At 37.6% G+C, this 16,076-nt stretch overlaps 1 protein-coding gene and 1 pseudogene across 1 annotated transcript in view; both read left to right on the top strand.

Annotated features, from left to right (window-relative positions):
- PDSS2 (decaprenyl diphosphate synthase subunit 2) overlaps positions 1-16,076 on the top strand; it is a 298,179-nt gene that overhangs the window by 168,478 nt on the left and 113,625 nt on the right. Inside the window, exon 3 of the mRNA XM_066248357.1 lies at positions 6,520-6,718. Coding sequence (XP_066104454.1) covers positions 6,520-6,718 — 199 coding nt within the window. The remainder of the gene's footprint in view (positions 1-6,519; positions 6,719-16,076) is intronic.
- On the top strand, positions 5,614-5,831 carry LOC136316348 (cytochrome c oxidase subunit 7B, mitochondrial-like; annotated as a pseudogene).

Below are 16,076 nucleotides of genomic sequence, written 5' to 3'. Positions count from 1 at the left end.
TTATATTGATATTGAAAGACCCTGCGCTGCAGAATCAGAGAGCTCCGGGCTTAACTCCAGCTCTGCAGTTTACTAGCTACGTGAGCTTGAGCAAGTTAGTCTGCCTACCCAGATCCCTTCTGTACAGTAGAAATCATCACGCTCGTCGACAGCTGCTGTTAGCTTTACATGAGTTTTTTACTAGTCCGTTGAGTTGTTATTATGCATGCAAAATTATTTTATATAAAATTGCTCAGCATACAGTGTATTCATTGGCTCAAAGTAATTAATTTAGATAGTAAGAGCCATAGTCGCTATTAGGCATTTTAAAAGATAGAGGCTATCTGAAGCATTTGCAGATGAAATAACATGAGAACTGGAAGTTGCTTCAAAATTATCTGGAAAGACAAAGTGTAGCTGAAACAAGATTAGGGGGTCATGGAGGTTCTTCTTGCTGTATTTTCCACTTTTGAATGTTTTAAAATACCCAAATATAAAAAGGATTTTTAAAAATGCATCTTCAAAACCTGTTAAAAATGACAAAGTATAAACATTTGTCATTTCTAAATGGAATAGTATTATATTTGTTATATTTTTATTATATTATTTTCTGAACTTTTCTGTATTTTGTTAAACCTGTATAAGAAGGGAAGCAAGGAGGGAAAGAGGAAGAAAGGGAAAAGACAGAATGAAAAGGAAAGAGAGCCTGGCTAGGCAGTGGTACAGTGGATAGAGGTCGGACTGGGATGCAGAGGACCCAGGTTTGAGACCCCGAGGTCGCCAGCGTGAGCGCGAGCTCATCTGGTTTGAGCAAGGCTCACCAGCTTGGACCCAAGGTCGCTGACTCCAGCAAGGGGTTACTCGGTCTGCTGAAGGCCCGTGGTCAAGGCACATATGAGAAAGCAATCAATGAACAACTAAGGTGTCGCAGTGCTCAACGAAAAACTAATGATTGATGCTTCTCATCTCTCTCAGTTCCTGTCTGTCTGTCCCTATCTATCCCTCTCTCTGACTCTCTCTGTCTCCATAAAAAAAAAAAAAAAAGGAAAGAGAAAGAAGACTGTGTGGCCGTGGGTCTCCCTTGCCTGTATGGCGAAACCCAATGGAAACTTTACTATTTTAACTCCAACAAAAATAGAAAACATCTAAAGAGACTTCAAGTTAATGTAAGGAAAAATTTCTAATAATTAAAGCTATTCATAAACAGACCTGGCTCCTGTGTAATTTGTTATCAGCTCATCCCTGGAAGGAATTAATTGAGGTTAATTGATCTCTGAGATCACTCCCATCTCTGATTCTATAAACCTGACTTTTTTATTTAGTTTAGAGCAGGGGTCTCAAACTCGCGGCCCGCGGAACAATTTTGTGCAGCCCGCAGACTAATCCACGAAGTTCAAAATATTTTGGATAAAATTAAGTAAGCCTAGCGGCCTACTTGTATTTTTCATTTCTCTAGCATCCTAGCTAGATATTAGCTTAGTTAAGAGCAGTTGTGATGTGAACTACAGTTTCTGGTCGTTTTGTGACACTGAGTAAACTGCATGTACGATTGTGCTTGTTGTACTGATTTTTTTTTGTTTTCAACTGCAGTGAGAAAAGTGTTGCGTAACAGTTGCTTTTTGTAGACCTAGTGCGGCCTGCCTAACAGCTGTGATCTTGCTCTGCGGCCCACATGCTGAGTTGAATTTGAGACCCCTGGTTTAGATCATTCTTTCCCTTTTGAAACTATGAATGATAACAATCTCCTATACCTTTATACAGTTGATTGCTAAGTAAAGAGGTATTCATTTAACAAATATTTATAGGCAGCCAGGGAAGTGGGATAGTATACCTTGCAGTATAGTGAGGAAGAGAAGTGGCAGGAAGGTAGATGGCTAACGAAGTAATGACAGCCCTGGCCAGATGGCTCGGTCAGTTAGAGCATTATGCTGAAGCGCAGAGGCTGCTGGTTCACTCCCTGGCCAGGGCACACACAGGAACAGATTGATGTTCCTGTCTCTCTCTCTCTCTTTTTCTCTCTCTCTAAAATCAATACAAGTTAACATTAAAAACAGAAATAATTACAATACAGTATAGTACAATAAATGACTAAGCTATGTTCAGAGGCTTTCAAGCAAAGGAGTTAACTCTGAGAAAGTGAGGGAAGACTTTGAAGTGACACACGGGCTAATTCTTAAAAATTTTGTAAACAAATCTAGATTTGTCATTCACCATGTGGCAGCAAAAGTTGCATGGCACATCCACACAATGGACCTCTGTAGATAGATGTTAAAACCGAACAAGGAGAGTCTGTAAACAAACAAACAAAAAAAGGCGGAACTATCTCCGAGAGGTAGTATTAGGTGAATAAAACCAGAGTACAGAAATATGAACATAAAATGTCTTCACCGTTTTTGTTGTTTAATTTTTATTGACTATCTTTCAGGAATTTATTTGGCTACAGATAACAGGAACTTAAAGGAGTATAGTGTTTATTCCTCTCAGATAACACGATGTCTAGAGATGGGTGCATCAGAGCAACTGAAAGATGTCATTGGGGCCCAGGCCTCTCCTTTCCTGCTGCTCACCATTCTTCAGTGAGGAGTCCTCTCTAGGATCTTTAGGTCTCCACTGCAGTTAGGTCATGTACCAAACAGGAAGAAGGGGTAACCCCAAATGACAAAGATGCACATTAACTGAATCCATCCCCTTATGTCAGGAACTGAGTAGATTTCTCAGAAACGTTTACCTAGTGAACTTCTACTTACATTCATTGGCCAAATTGTGCTACATGATCACTTCTAGCCTCAGGGGATCTTGGGGAGGTGAGTGTTCTTAAGTGAGTACTGTACATTGTCACTCCAAATATAATCAAAGGTGTGTTAGTAGTGAGGAAGAAAAGAGGCAATAGGTAACTAGCAGTATCTGCCATCCTTATTTCTAAAGCTTAGAATGCTAAAAAAATTATGGAGAAATAGATGGAGAAAATGGATTAAAACAGATGAAGTTGTTTAACATACAGTTGAAAGAAAGTAATTTGATGAAAATTCTTGTGAAAGTATCTATTAATCCTCTGAGTTACATCCAATGTGGTAATTACTTCCTTGCTCTGATTACTTAACATAAGTCTTTTTCGTTTGTGATTCTTTTCCAATCAAGATTTAGCATAAAATATACCCGAGTAGCCTGACCTCTGGTGGCGTAGTGGATAAAGTTTCGACGCAGATCGCTGAGAGCGCTGGTTCGAAACTCTGCACTGGGTGGTCAAGGAACATATGGGAGTTGATGCTTCCTGCTCTTCCTCATCTCTCTCTCTCCCCCCCCCCTTTTTCCCCCTCTATAAAATTAATAAATGTTTTTTTAAAAAATACCCGAGTATTAAATAGTATATGTACATAAATGGCATGAAAGCCTTTATATAAGATAATTTTTTAAATCTAGTACATTAAAAGTTTACTAGGTTGCTTTGAATGGCTAAAATAGGAATAAGATAATGAGAAGAAGATATTCCCAGTTTCTTTCATACTGCTTCTCTGCTCTACACAAAGTTGGACTCTTGCACATTGTGATCTGGAATTGTTTCTCTAGTGATAAAATCTTAGAAGAGCACAGTACTAGATAGTATAATTACAGGACAGATTTCAAGATGACCAATCATTTTATTTGTATTTCTAATAGAAAAGTAGGTTCCAATAATAGCAATAATTTAGTCTTTTTTTTTAACTATTAACTGCTAGTACAGGTAAATTTTTTTTTGAACACTCAAATCTTAGCATTTTAGAACTAAACCCTAAATTTTAGAGCCGAATTCCCTGAATCCTAGAACCAGAGGGACTGTTTCTCCAGCTCTGTGCCTTTCAGTGGCGAGAAGACCTGGACCTGAGAGCTGAAGGGATTTATCTGATGAGTTGATGGAATTAGAACTTTTATCTAGATTCCTGATTGGGCTAAACAAATCCCTTGATACAGTTCTGACCAAATGATTTGGAAACAACTTGATTACTTTTCCCAATTACTATGAACAAAAGAGTTTAGTCTGCTCATAATACACTTGCTTCCAGCAAAATTCTCTTCTGTAGCCCTTAGAACTTAAGGATGAAAATTGGACATATGTATTTATAGTGGGCATATACTCTTGCTGGTAATATTGGTAACTTCCCCCCCCACACACTTACTATTCATTAAGTAAATACATATTTTAAATTATCATTGGTCACTGTGACATGGTGACTCTGAGTTCCAGTCTTGTCCTTCATAAACAGAATGTTTTCCATCAAGTATTTAACTTCTCCAGACCTGCTATAATTAAAATCAAGTAGATAATATAAATGAAAGTTATGTGTAAATGGTGGATACTAAACAAATGATGGGTTTTCACTCTCATTAACACCATGTTTTTGTTGTTTCTGGCCATGTAGCATTTAAAGATTGCTCTTTATTTAATGAATGCTATTCTATGATTACAGATGTCTTTATTAAAAGCTAACATTATTTTTATCCTTAGGGTAATTCAAAACACCTACAATTTATTGCTTGCTGGTTATTACTTTTATAAGCTGTACTGCATGAAAGATTTATCCAATGCTTACTTAACCTTTCTTGAGATTTATACTTGCCCATAATCTCATTGTTCAATTTTTGTGAAATGTAACAATATGGATTTTTATAGTGAATGAGTTTGCAACCTAGAAAACATTTGCAGGGTAGTAATAAAATACATTTTTATTTCTTTTAGTTGCTCTTTTAAAGGATAATGTTGCCCTGGCCCGGTTGGCTCAGCGGTAGAGCGTCGGCCTAGCGTGCGGAGGACCCGGGTTCGATTCCCGGCCAGGGCACACAGGAGAAGCGCCCATTTGCTTCTCCACCCCTCCGCCGCGCTTTCCTCTCTGTCTCTCTCTTCCCCTCCCGCAGCCAAGGCTCCATTGGAGCAAAGATGGCCCGGGCGCTGGGGATGGCTCTGTGGCCTCTGCCCCAGGCGCTACAGTGGCTCTGGTCGCAACATGGCGACGCCCAGGATGGGCAGAGCGTCGCCCCTGGTGGGCGTGCCGGGTGGATCCCGGTCGGGCGCATGCGGGAGTCTGTCTGACTGTCTCTCCCTGTTTCCAGCTTCAGAAAAATGAAAAAAAAAAAAAAAGGATAATGTTAAATGTTAGCTCCTTTTAAAAAAATATTTTCTGTTAACTTCTTAGTAGATTTATAAACCCCCATCCTTGGTGATGGGGGGGCATGTAATGAGGTTTAAATCTAAACTATGAATTTATTCTTCTTTTGTTTTTCGGATTACGTAAATAAGATAATATGTAAAAGTACATAACCTAATGTCTGGCACAAATTACATTCCCATTTATGTTGGAGTTCTGTAGATACTGGTAAGGATTCTCAGAAATCCTAAGATTATAGAGATGGAAAAGTTATTCTGAGAACAAAATACACAGAACTGGGAAGGGTAGCCCTCCACTAGCCAGCTTCTCTGACTCATGGGCGAGAGTGAGGACTGTTAGAGAGAGAGAAAGTGTTCCGTGCTTATATATAGATCCCAAACTACTCGGTGGAGAGACCTCTATTATAAACTTCATGAAAATCTTTTTGCAAGGGTACTTGACTCAGAGTTGCACCAAACCAGCAGCTGTAGTTCCTACAGTCTTTAGCTTTACGATGTTTCCCTCGGCCAAAAACACATTAAGTCATCTCTGAGTTCAAAGCATTCAGCAACAGTGGTGAGATACAGCCACCAGAAATGTATACCTTATGTCCATGAGATGTATGGTAATGCTGTATTAGCTAGTGGAGTCACTATGTGGACATTTACAGCAACACAAACTGGAACACAGTGGAACCTGTCCGCTATTCACAAAGTTAACCCAAAGGAATGAAGAGCTCAGTAATCATTCCAGCTGGTAATAGTGAATTGTTTCAAAACCAGCTCATACTTGATGCCATGTAAAAGTGCTGTGTACCCATTAAAGTATGGCATGACTGGAGAAATGAAATGCATTTGAAACCTTAAAAAAAAGCAACAAACTTCAAATGCTAAGTGAAAAGTTAATGGAGAAAGACAAATACTATATGATCTCACTTATATGTGGAATCTAAAAACAAAAAACATGAACTCATAGATACAGAGAACAAATTTGTGGTTGTCAGAGAAAGGGGGTAGGAGGTAGGTGGTTATAAAATAAATAAGTCATAGTAATAGATAACTACAGCGTGGTTACTATAGTTAATAATACTGCATTGTATATTTAAACATTGCTAAGAGAGTAGGTCTTAAAAGTTCTCATCACAAAAGAAAAATGTCTATGTATGGTGATGGAGGTTAACTAGACTTATTTGGGTGATCGTTTTACAATATATATATAAATGTTGAATCAGTATGCTATATACCTGAAACTAATATAAAGTTGTATGTCAATTATATCTCAATTAAAAAACTTCATTAAAAAGAAATAATCTTTAAAAAAAGACTAATCTATAAGTATTTTATTGTTAAAAACTGAAGTGTGGTGTTAGTGATAAGATAGTATTCTTAACACTCAGACAAGTCTTACTTTTATGTTTTAGTCAAAGAAGTTTGGCAGAGATCACAGAACTTATCCATACTGCTCTCCTTGTACATCGTGGAATAGTAAATTTAAATGAACTGCAGTCTTCTGATGGGCCACTGAAAGACATGCATTTTGGAAATAAAATAGCTATCTTGAGTGGAGACTTTCTTCTAGCAAATGCCTGCAATGGACTAGCTCTGCTACAGAACACCAAGGTAAAACTGGGCAGGGTTTGCTTGTGTATGAATGGTCTTCAGGTGGCTCTTGGTTGACTGCAGAAGCCAGAGAGGTCTGTGCACCCTGGTGCTCCAACTCCCCCATATGTAGATGCCTAGTAAAATTGTGGTGGTGGTGATGATGACGGTGATGATAATTATCATGGCAGTGTGAACAGCAGATAAAAGAGATAAATGCTAGGAAAGAATTTTGAAATTAATTTCTATATTTTTCTGATTACAAATGATATTATTTGTTAATTATGGGATAGGGTTACATATTCAATAGAAGGGAGACATAAATTAATATTAACTATAATCTTATATCCAGAGATAATCACTGTTAGTTACTATTTTGTATTTCTTGTCTTTTTTAAAATTTTATATATTGATTGATTTGAGAGAGAGAGAGAGAGAGAGAGAGAGAGAAACATAGATTTGTTGTTTTACTTATTTATGCATTCATTGGTTGATTCTTGTATGGGCCTTGATAGGGGGTCGAACCCACAACCTGGCGTATCGGGGCAATGCTCTAACAACCAATAGAACTACCTGGCCAGGGCTTCTCTGTCCTTTAGTTTGTTTATTTATACCTTCATATTTGTGGGTTTTTGATAATGTACATGAAAACTTTCATGTAAAAAGGGGGTTTCTATTTTTAATTTTTAATTGAATTTATTGGGGTGACACTGGTTAACATAATTACACAGGTTGCAGGTCCCCAACTCTACCACACATCTCTGTACACCAGGTCGTGTGTTCACTCTCCAAGTCAAGTCTTCGTCCTCCACTACTGATCTCCTTCTATGCCCTCCTTCATCCACCCCTCACCCTCAGCAGTCACCACACTGTTGTTCCAGTCCAGGAGTTTTTACTTTTTTTTCTTTTGTCCTTTTTTCTGAATCCTTCCTCCCCTCACTCAGCCCCCACTCTCACAGCTGTCAGCCTGCTCTCTATATATGAGTCTGTCTATTTTGCTTTTTGGTTCATTTTATTCATTAGCGTCCACATACAAGTGAAATCATATGGTACTTGACTTTCTCTGACTGGCTTATTTCATTTAGTGTAATGCTCTCCAGGTCTATCCATGATGACACAAAAAGTAAGATTTCCTTCTTTTTTATGGTTATGTAATATTTCATTATGTAAATGAACTACAGCTTTTTTTATCTACTCATCTACTGATGGGCACTTGGGCTATTTCCAGATCATAGCTATTGCAAATAACACTTCAGTGAACATAGGGGTGCATATAGTCTTTCAAATTAGTGTTTTTGGATTCTTATATATTTTCCCAGAAGTGGAATTGCTGGGTAAAAATGCAGTTCCATTTTTAATTTTTTTGATGTAACTCCATATTACTTTCCACAGTGGCTGTACCAATCTGCATTCTCACCAACAGTGCATGAGGGTTTCCTAAAATGTTTTTTTTAATTCTGCCTATTTTTTCCTACTTCATGTAATAATGTGGGCATATTCACATTATTAACTTTCATAAACTTTTAAATTGCTGTATAATATTCACATTATTAACTTTTTCATAAACTTTTTAAATTGCTGTATAATATTCAGTTATTTAGTTGTAATATTTATTAATGGGTTCCTCATTTTTAGACATTTAGGTTACTTTTGACTATCATAAATAGATCTTCAATAAACATTACACATCAGTTTTTCTCATTCTAAATTATTTCTTTAAGAATACACCTAGGTGTGTTCACAAGGTTTAAACATTTTTAGTATTCTTAATACATCTTATCAAGCTGCTTTCTAGAAAAATTTAGAGGTATTTCTTATATATCAGTTCGGATTAGGTGTGACTGTAAAGTAACAGTGGCTAAAACAAAATAGGAGGGTCTTTTTTCTCATGTAAAACCACCCAGGAGTAGGTAGTCCATGGCTGGCATGATGATTCTGCAACATGAGGAAGCCAGGCTTCTTCTTACTGCTCAGCCATCCTTATCTTACTACTTTATGTCCCAAGATAGTTGTCATTGTGTTCTCACTACAGTTAATAGGAAGGAGGAAGAAGAAAGAGAACGGGCAGATCTTCTTCCCTTAAAGGCCAAGTGAGTGTACATCCTGATTTGCTAAGGTCAGTCTCAGGGCAAGTCTGCTGTCCCAGAATCCCATCTGACTTAGCATTTGTCCTGGAGTCTTATTTTTAACAGAGAGTGATTGCTAGTAATTATGTTAGAATAAGCCAGCATGGGTTTTATAGATTTCCACTTTACACTTCTAGCCTCTGCTTCAGTTTTTATCTAATGTAAGCTAATAGTATGTGAAACACATATACAGCAGATATTTATGTTAAGGTGTTTACATTAAGTATTAAAGCTGAAAGATAACCAGCAATAACTCATCTTTTTTCCCAACCCTTCCAGACACCTCCACTCAGGGCAATTACTGATAGTGAGCATCTAGGGACAGTTAACTCCTTTGTCTCAGATGGTAGGAGACATGTTTGATGCTCCTTCCTCACTGGCCGCTTGGTGTATCATCCAATGTACTGTGGCCTATTCATGGCCTTCAGGAGTCACAAAGCCATCAGGTACCAGTCCAAAAAGTCAATGAGAAACAAAGTTAAAGGTTCGGTATTTATGAAATATGTATGGAAAATCAAGTTTGTGTAGAGTGAATAGAGAGTAGACTGAGCATGCTTGCTTATATAATATAAAGTTATGACTTTTTTTGTGTGTATTTTTCTGAAGTGAGAAGTGGCTGGGAGGAGGCAGTCAGACAGACTCCCGCACGAGCCTGACCGGGATCCACCCAGCATGTCTACCAGGGGGTGATGCTCGGCCCCTGTGGAGCATTGCTCCATTGCAATTGGAGCCATTCTAGTGCCTAAGAGGGAGGCCATGGAGCCATCCTCAGCACCCGGGCCAGCTTTGCTCCAATGGAACCTTGGCTGCAGGAGGGGAAGAGAGAGACAGAGAGGAAGGAGAGGGGGGAGGCGGCAGAAGCAGATGGGCGCTTCTCCTGTGTAACCTGGTCAGGAATCGAACCCAGGACTTCCACATACCGGGCAGTGCTCTATCACTGAGCCAACTGACCAGGAACAGTTATGACTATTTTATTGTTTGGCAACTTTGTTTTTATAATAAACCTTTGGCAGCACTAAGCTCAAAAAATAAGAGTATATGTTTTGTTTTGTTTTTAAGTACTGAATTTTTGTTTCTTGAGAGAGTTGATAAAGAATCAACTTGCTCTAGCCAGTTGGTTCAGCGGTAGAGCATCGGCCTGGTGTGTGAAAGTCCCGGGTTCATTCCTGGTCAGGGAACTCAGGACAAGCACCCATCTGCTTCTCCACCCCTCCCCCTTCTCTCTCTCTCTCTTTCTCTCTCTCTTCCTCTCCCACAGCCATGGCTCAAATGGTTTGAGCAAGTTGGCCCCAGGTGTTGAGTATAGCTCCGTGACCTCCTCTCAGGCACTAAAATAGCTTGATTGCCAAGCAATGGAACAGCGGCCCAGGTGGGCAGAGCAATTCTATAAATGTGATTTGGAGTATCTTACCTCACAGGAAGAATCTTTTGGTGATACTTCTGTTTTAAATACATTATCTATTAATTACACAGGAGTGAAATTAAATTGAGAAGGCCCAGATTTTGTACCATTTAATTTTGGCAAAACATTAAAAGAATCATAAGAGACTATTTATTTGACAGGTATTGTCTTATAAAAATATTTGTCAAAGAAAGTTACTCTTAAGGAAGCAAAAAGATAGTATCTTAAAAACATTTGAGCAAAAATAATTATACTTTTTTTTCTTCTTCTTTACAGAGACAGAGAGAGAGTCAGAGAAAGGGATAGACAGGGACAGACAGACAGGAACGGAGAGATGAGAAGCATCAATCATTAGTTTTTCATTGTGCATAGTTTTTCATTGTGACACCTTCAGGGGTCGTCAAACTTTTTATAAAAACCACCCACTTTTCCAGTGCTGGTCAACCTAGTCCCTACCGCCCACTAGTGGGCATTCTAGCTTTCATGGTGGGCCAATCACAGTGCCGTTTGGTTGCCCACCATGAAAGCTTAAACGCCCACTAGTGGGCGGTAGGGACTAGGTTGACCAGCACTGCAAAAGTGGGCAGTTTTTATAAAAAGTTTGATGACCTCTGCTTGTTCATTGATTGCTTTATCATATGTGCCTTGACCGTGGGCCTTCAGCAGACCAAGTAACCCCTTGCTGGAGCCAGCAACCTTGGGTCCAAGCTGTGGTGAGCTTTTGCTCAAACCAGATGAACCCGCACTTAAGCTGGCGACCTCAGGGTCTCGAACCTGGGTCCTCGGCATCCCAGTTCGACGCTCTATCCACTGCGCCACTGCCTAGTCAGGCCAATTATACTTTTTGACATGAAAAAAATTAAAATTGAGTATCTCTTCTACTTACAAATTACATCTGAGCTTATTAATGGAGCATTGACCTGGGATGCTGAGGTCGCCAGTTTGAGGCCAAGGCTTGCCTGGTCAAGGCACATACAAGAAGCAACTACGAGTTGATGTTTCCTGCTCTTTCCCCCCTTTCTCTCTCTCTCTGTCTCTGCCTCTCTTTAAAACCAATAAATAGCCTGACCAGGCGGTGGTGTAGTGCATAGAGCGTCGGACTGGGATGCAGAGAACCCAGGTTCAAGACCCCGAGGTCACCAGCTTGAGCACAGGCTCATCTGGTTTGAGCAAAAGTTTACCAGCTTGGACCGAAGGTCGCTGGCTTGAGCAAGAGGTTACTTGGTCTGCTGAAGGCCTGCGGTCAAGGCACATATGAGAAAGCAATCAATGAACAACTAAGGTGTTGCAACACACAACGAAAAACTAATGATTGATGCTTCTTATCTCTCTGTTCCTGTCTGTCTGTCCCTGTCTATCCTTCTCTCTGACTCTCTATCTCTGTAAAGAAAAAAAGAAAAGAAAAAAAAAACCCAGTAAATAAAATATTAAAAAATATATTAGGATCTATCAATCAGAATCAACTGAAGGTATCAATAATTTCAAATTAATTAATCATAAAATGCAACTGTGAAGAATATTGCTGGCAGTTTTACTTTAAAATACCATATTTTTAAAAATACATTTTTCAGATAAATGCCAATTACACAATATTGGATAAAGATATGGCTAAGAAATAAATTAAAGTATGCAAACATGTACCAAGAATAATTATTTCACTATTTTTTATATTTAGATCACCAATATGAAGTTCTAGTTTTGTTAATGTAGATAAATGTTTTTATTTATTTTAAATCTTATTTTTGTAAATAGTTTTTGAACAGAACTAGTTAAGTCCACCAATATAATAAAATCAATTATTAGTTAATAAATACGTATTTCAAGAAGTACAAAATTTTAATTATTTTACCACATTCTTTTACACTCAAATATCCCAGTTTGGGTGATAAATTATATAATGTCACTACTTTAAAAACATTTCTAAGAAGTTATTTGAGACCCTCTGCTTATATCTTATTGGCCAAAACTTAATAATATGCCCACACCTAGCTCTAGGGAAGACTGAGAAATGTGAACTTTATTGTGGGTAGCCATGTGTCCTGCCAAAATTCTGGAAGATAACAGAATAGATCATGGGAGACAAGTAGTTTTCTGTCTTACCTTTCCATCACACTTCTGGTGAGCATGTATTTTCCATGGGACAGACCTGCTGTATTTTAGGGAGACGATAGAACAGTACCTCTAATACACAGTTTATGTTTACATGAAATGGAAGCTGAAGTGAAAAATGAATTGCTTTATAAATGGAATAGCAGATCGTCTCTAATCTTCCTCCAGAGACTTACTACCATTTTGACACTTTATTTTTTTCACCCGCAAATTGCTCAGTTTTCTGTGTGTTTATTATAGTCTACTTTGATGGATCTCACTAAACTTTTTCCTTCGTTGAAACTTACATGTTAGTGGACGGTTGAGTGATCCATTGTACCTGGAAGTCACTCACCAACTGCATCGTGTCTTCCCTCTTTACCGTGCCTGCTGTGGTCTGTGATGAACTTTGAGTCCTGGAGAAGGATCAGGCCTCAGAAAGTGCAGATCTGGTGTAGTTTCTGGGTACTTTTAACTGTGCATGACTAGCTCTAGCCACAAATACTGGCCACTCATGGATTAGGCCCACATACCTGAGAGGAGAAGATGTTCTGGACAGAGTAACTAGATCCACATGTTAGTAGTTAGCCTCAGCCCTGGCCCCTACCTTAAAGAAACCAAGGCTTACTGCCTTTAGATAAATTTCTATCTGATTTTCTCTAATCATCAGTTTTAACTTACTTTATGCTATTCTGACAAAATATGATATAAGGTTAAGATGGTGGGTATTAAGTGTTAATATAGTCATGCTATAATGACATAAACAAGTATTCATTTGCTTTAACCATTTCATTTGATGGGAATAATATTTAATATGTTTCTTTTTCTTAGCTTGCTTGTGTCATCACACTTTCAATTTGGTTAAAGTTCAGAGAAAATGGAGACTTTACTCCCATCAAAATCAAATCAGCTTCACAGCCTGTGAAATCCACTCTTGGTGTTTTGCATTTGGATGCATCACTGTAAATGTTCCAGAATCTAAGACCTCCACCATCTGCTCCATTAGGCACTGGGTTTCAGTAGCACTACTTGATTTACAAAAAAAACACAGAACAAAAACAAAGAACAAAATTTTAACATATGCAAGCAACAGTTCAGCCCGAAGCTTCTTGAAATAAAAATGGCCAGACATTTCTTTCCCTTTCAGTGAGCCCTGTATCTTCATGGTCTCTGCACAGGTTTCCATTTTTAGATTTGCATTTTATCAACCTTTGTCTAGAGAGGATTTTTTTTTCCTTTTTAGGCCGTGGTATTTTTTTTTAATTTGATAGTTGTATATTGTATATTGGAGCTTTTATTCTATGCAACTCACCTGTTCATCCAAAACATGGATCTTTTGCACCTTTTTCTCAAAAGAGTCTTTGAAGGCTCCATAAGGTCAATGTCAAAAGAAGCTTCCCGGGCTCACTTCTTGTGAGAGACCTGAGTACCATGTCCAGAGGTCTGTGACTGATCTTCTACAGTTCCAGGCCTATAGTAGCCCTCTTCTAATCATAATAGATGATTTCCAAATCTTTTGAACAGTATTTTAAACTGTGATGCTAAGCCTTGACCTGTGGTGGTGCTGTGGGTGAAGTGTCGACCTAGAATGCTGAGGTCTCCGGTTCAAAACCCTGCGCTTGCACAGTCGAGGCACAGACGGGAAGCAACTGCGGGTGGATACTTCCCACTCCTCTCCCCCAACCTTTCTCTTCTCTCTGTAAAGTCAATAAATAAAACAGTTAAACTGAGGATATTATAAAGGGTAACTACAGTGCTTGAGAGTCAAGAATTTCTTTTATAAAGCAAATCTCCCATATTTCTTTCATTTAAATACTTGGTAATATTCCAATCAGAATTTTTTTTTTTAAGGAAAGTGGATTTATATCTCAGAAGAGGACTCATTTTATTAAATGAGTTCCCAGAAGCTTAAGTTGATTGAGTATAATAATACTAACCATTAATAGGGTTTTGGGAGGGGGAGGGAGAGAGTGGCAATAAGTATGTATTTCTTCGGGGCAGTATTAAGTTTTCTTAGGTTCTCTACATATGGTGAGTCTCAGTAAGGTTAGATTTTTATTTAATAATGTTTTAGTTTTCTCTTATAAGAAAGAAAAATTATCAGCAATAACAATATAAATAGAAGCCACAGCAGTGAGTGAGCAGGCAGCACTTAACTACAAAATTTCTGTATGAGTAGTACGTCTTTTTTTTCCACAGTGACTGTCTGCTTTTTTTTGAGGGTGTATGTTTAACTTAGTAATTAAAGTTAGCATATTTGTAGAAACTTTAATTTTTTATGACTTCTACCAATTTTGCATTTTTTTGTGCTACTGGATTCTTGTCTGACTTTCCATATTATGTGTTTATATCTGTACTTCTCCTGGGACAGATCATTGGATGAAGTGTTCTGCAGTCATATAAAATTCAGAGCTTTTTTTTTTATCATTGCCAAGGGTAAAATTAGCAAAGTCAATTATTCTCTGTATGGTTTCTCCCTGAAGATAGGAGGGGTCTTCCCGTAATTGCCTTAGGTAACACTTAGATTTTTAAATATCGCTATGTATAGAAATTGATATATTAATCCTCTGGTAATTGTCTTCTTACTATTATAACTGTAGTCGTATAAGTGTGAATTAACAAGATTTCGAATTCAAGAGTGAGTTTAAAAATTAATGTTTGGGTTTTCATTCATTTTCAATTATGGAACCTAAGGGCAACTTTTTATTTTAGTACTTCACTGTTTAAAGACCCTGAACTAAAAGACCTCAGAATGCCTCTTTTTAAGCCAGAAGTTCCCTGACCATTGAAATAAATGGCTCTAAATTATGTTCATGTAGAATACTACTGAATGCTGAGATGATGGGGTCATGCTAGAATCTAAAATTTTAGTGTTTGAGCATCAAGCTATCAGTGAGACATACTGAATAATTGGGCAGAAATCATGAAACAGAAAAGCACTATAATTTAGAAGTCTGGCTGACCATTACAGCTTTTCCTTGGTTCTTGTGTTTATTTGTAGACTGGATTTATATTTTAGGATTAAGCCACAGTGTAAATGAAACTGTGGATTACTACTTCTCACCTTTAAAAAAATAAAATGAAAAAAACCCTGTTTTATATGACCTACATAGTGATAACCCTCTGTATTTAAATAATTGAATCACAACATTATTTTTTTAATCTTCATAGTCATTTTAATTTAATGGACCTATTGCTGTACCTCAGATGAGAGGCTGTGAGTTAACCTGAATCTTATCATGATGTCACTCCTGGGGGCTGTCTATTAAGCATTAGTGATTTATATTTCAAAAGAACCAGCAGCACAGATGTACTCCTTACATGGCTGATGTATTTCCATATGTTAACTCTGTTTTCCTAAAGGCATAAATATGTTGTTTACAAGGAAGGATTTTGTTTGTATAAATATGTTCAATTTATACATATAAATCACTTCCTTTATATCACCTATATATTTTAATAAAGAGCCTGCTATTGGTTATGTTTGTTTTATCTATTCTATTAATTTTATTTCATATTTATGTTGAAAAATGAAACCTAAAATCATCCTATATCATAAAATTTTAAGTTTTTCTCCATAATAGTCATTTAAAATAGGCATCATTGTGACCATGTGTGGTTATAGTCTAGTCAGCACTATTCTACTTGTGAAAATTATTGAATTAATATCTTTTAGCTACCCTAGTTTGACAACCAAGATTAGTGTCTTTTTCTATGTATAAATCCTCTCAAGATTTTCATGACTAGAGTAAATGTGCTTCAG

This window comes from Saccopteryx bilineata, chromosome 12, assembly GCF_036850765.1.
Source record: "Saccopteryx bilineata isolate mSacBil1 chromosome 12, mSacBil1_pri_phased_curated, whole genome shotgun sequence".
NCBI lineage: Eukaryota > Metazoa > Chordata > Mammalia > Chiroptera > Emballonuridae > Saccopteryx > Saccopteryx bilineata.
The sequence above is the reverse complement of the archived record's forward strand: the minus strand, read 5'-3'. Positions and strand labels throughout refer to the sequence as shown.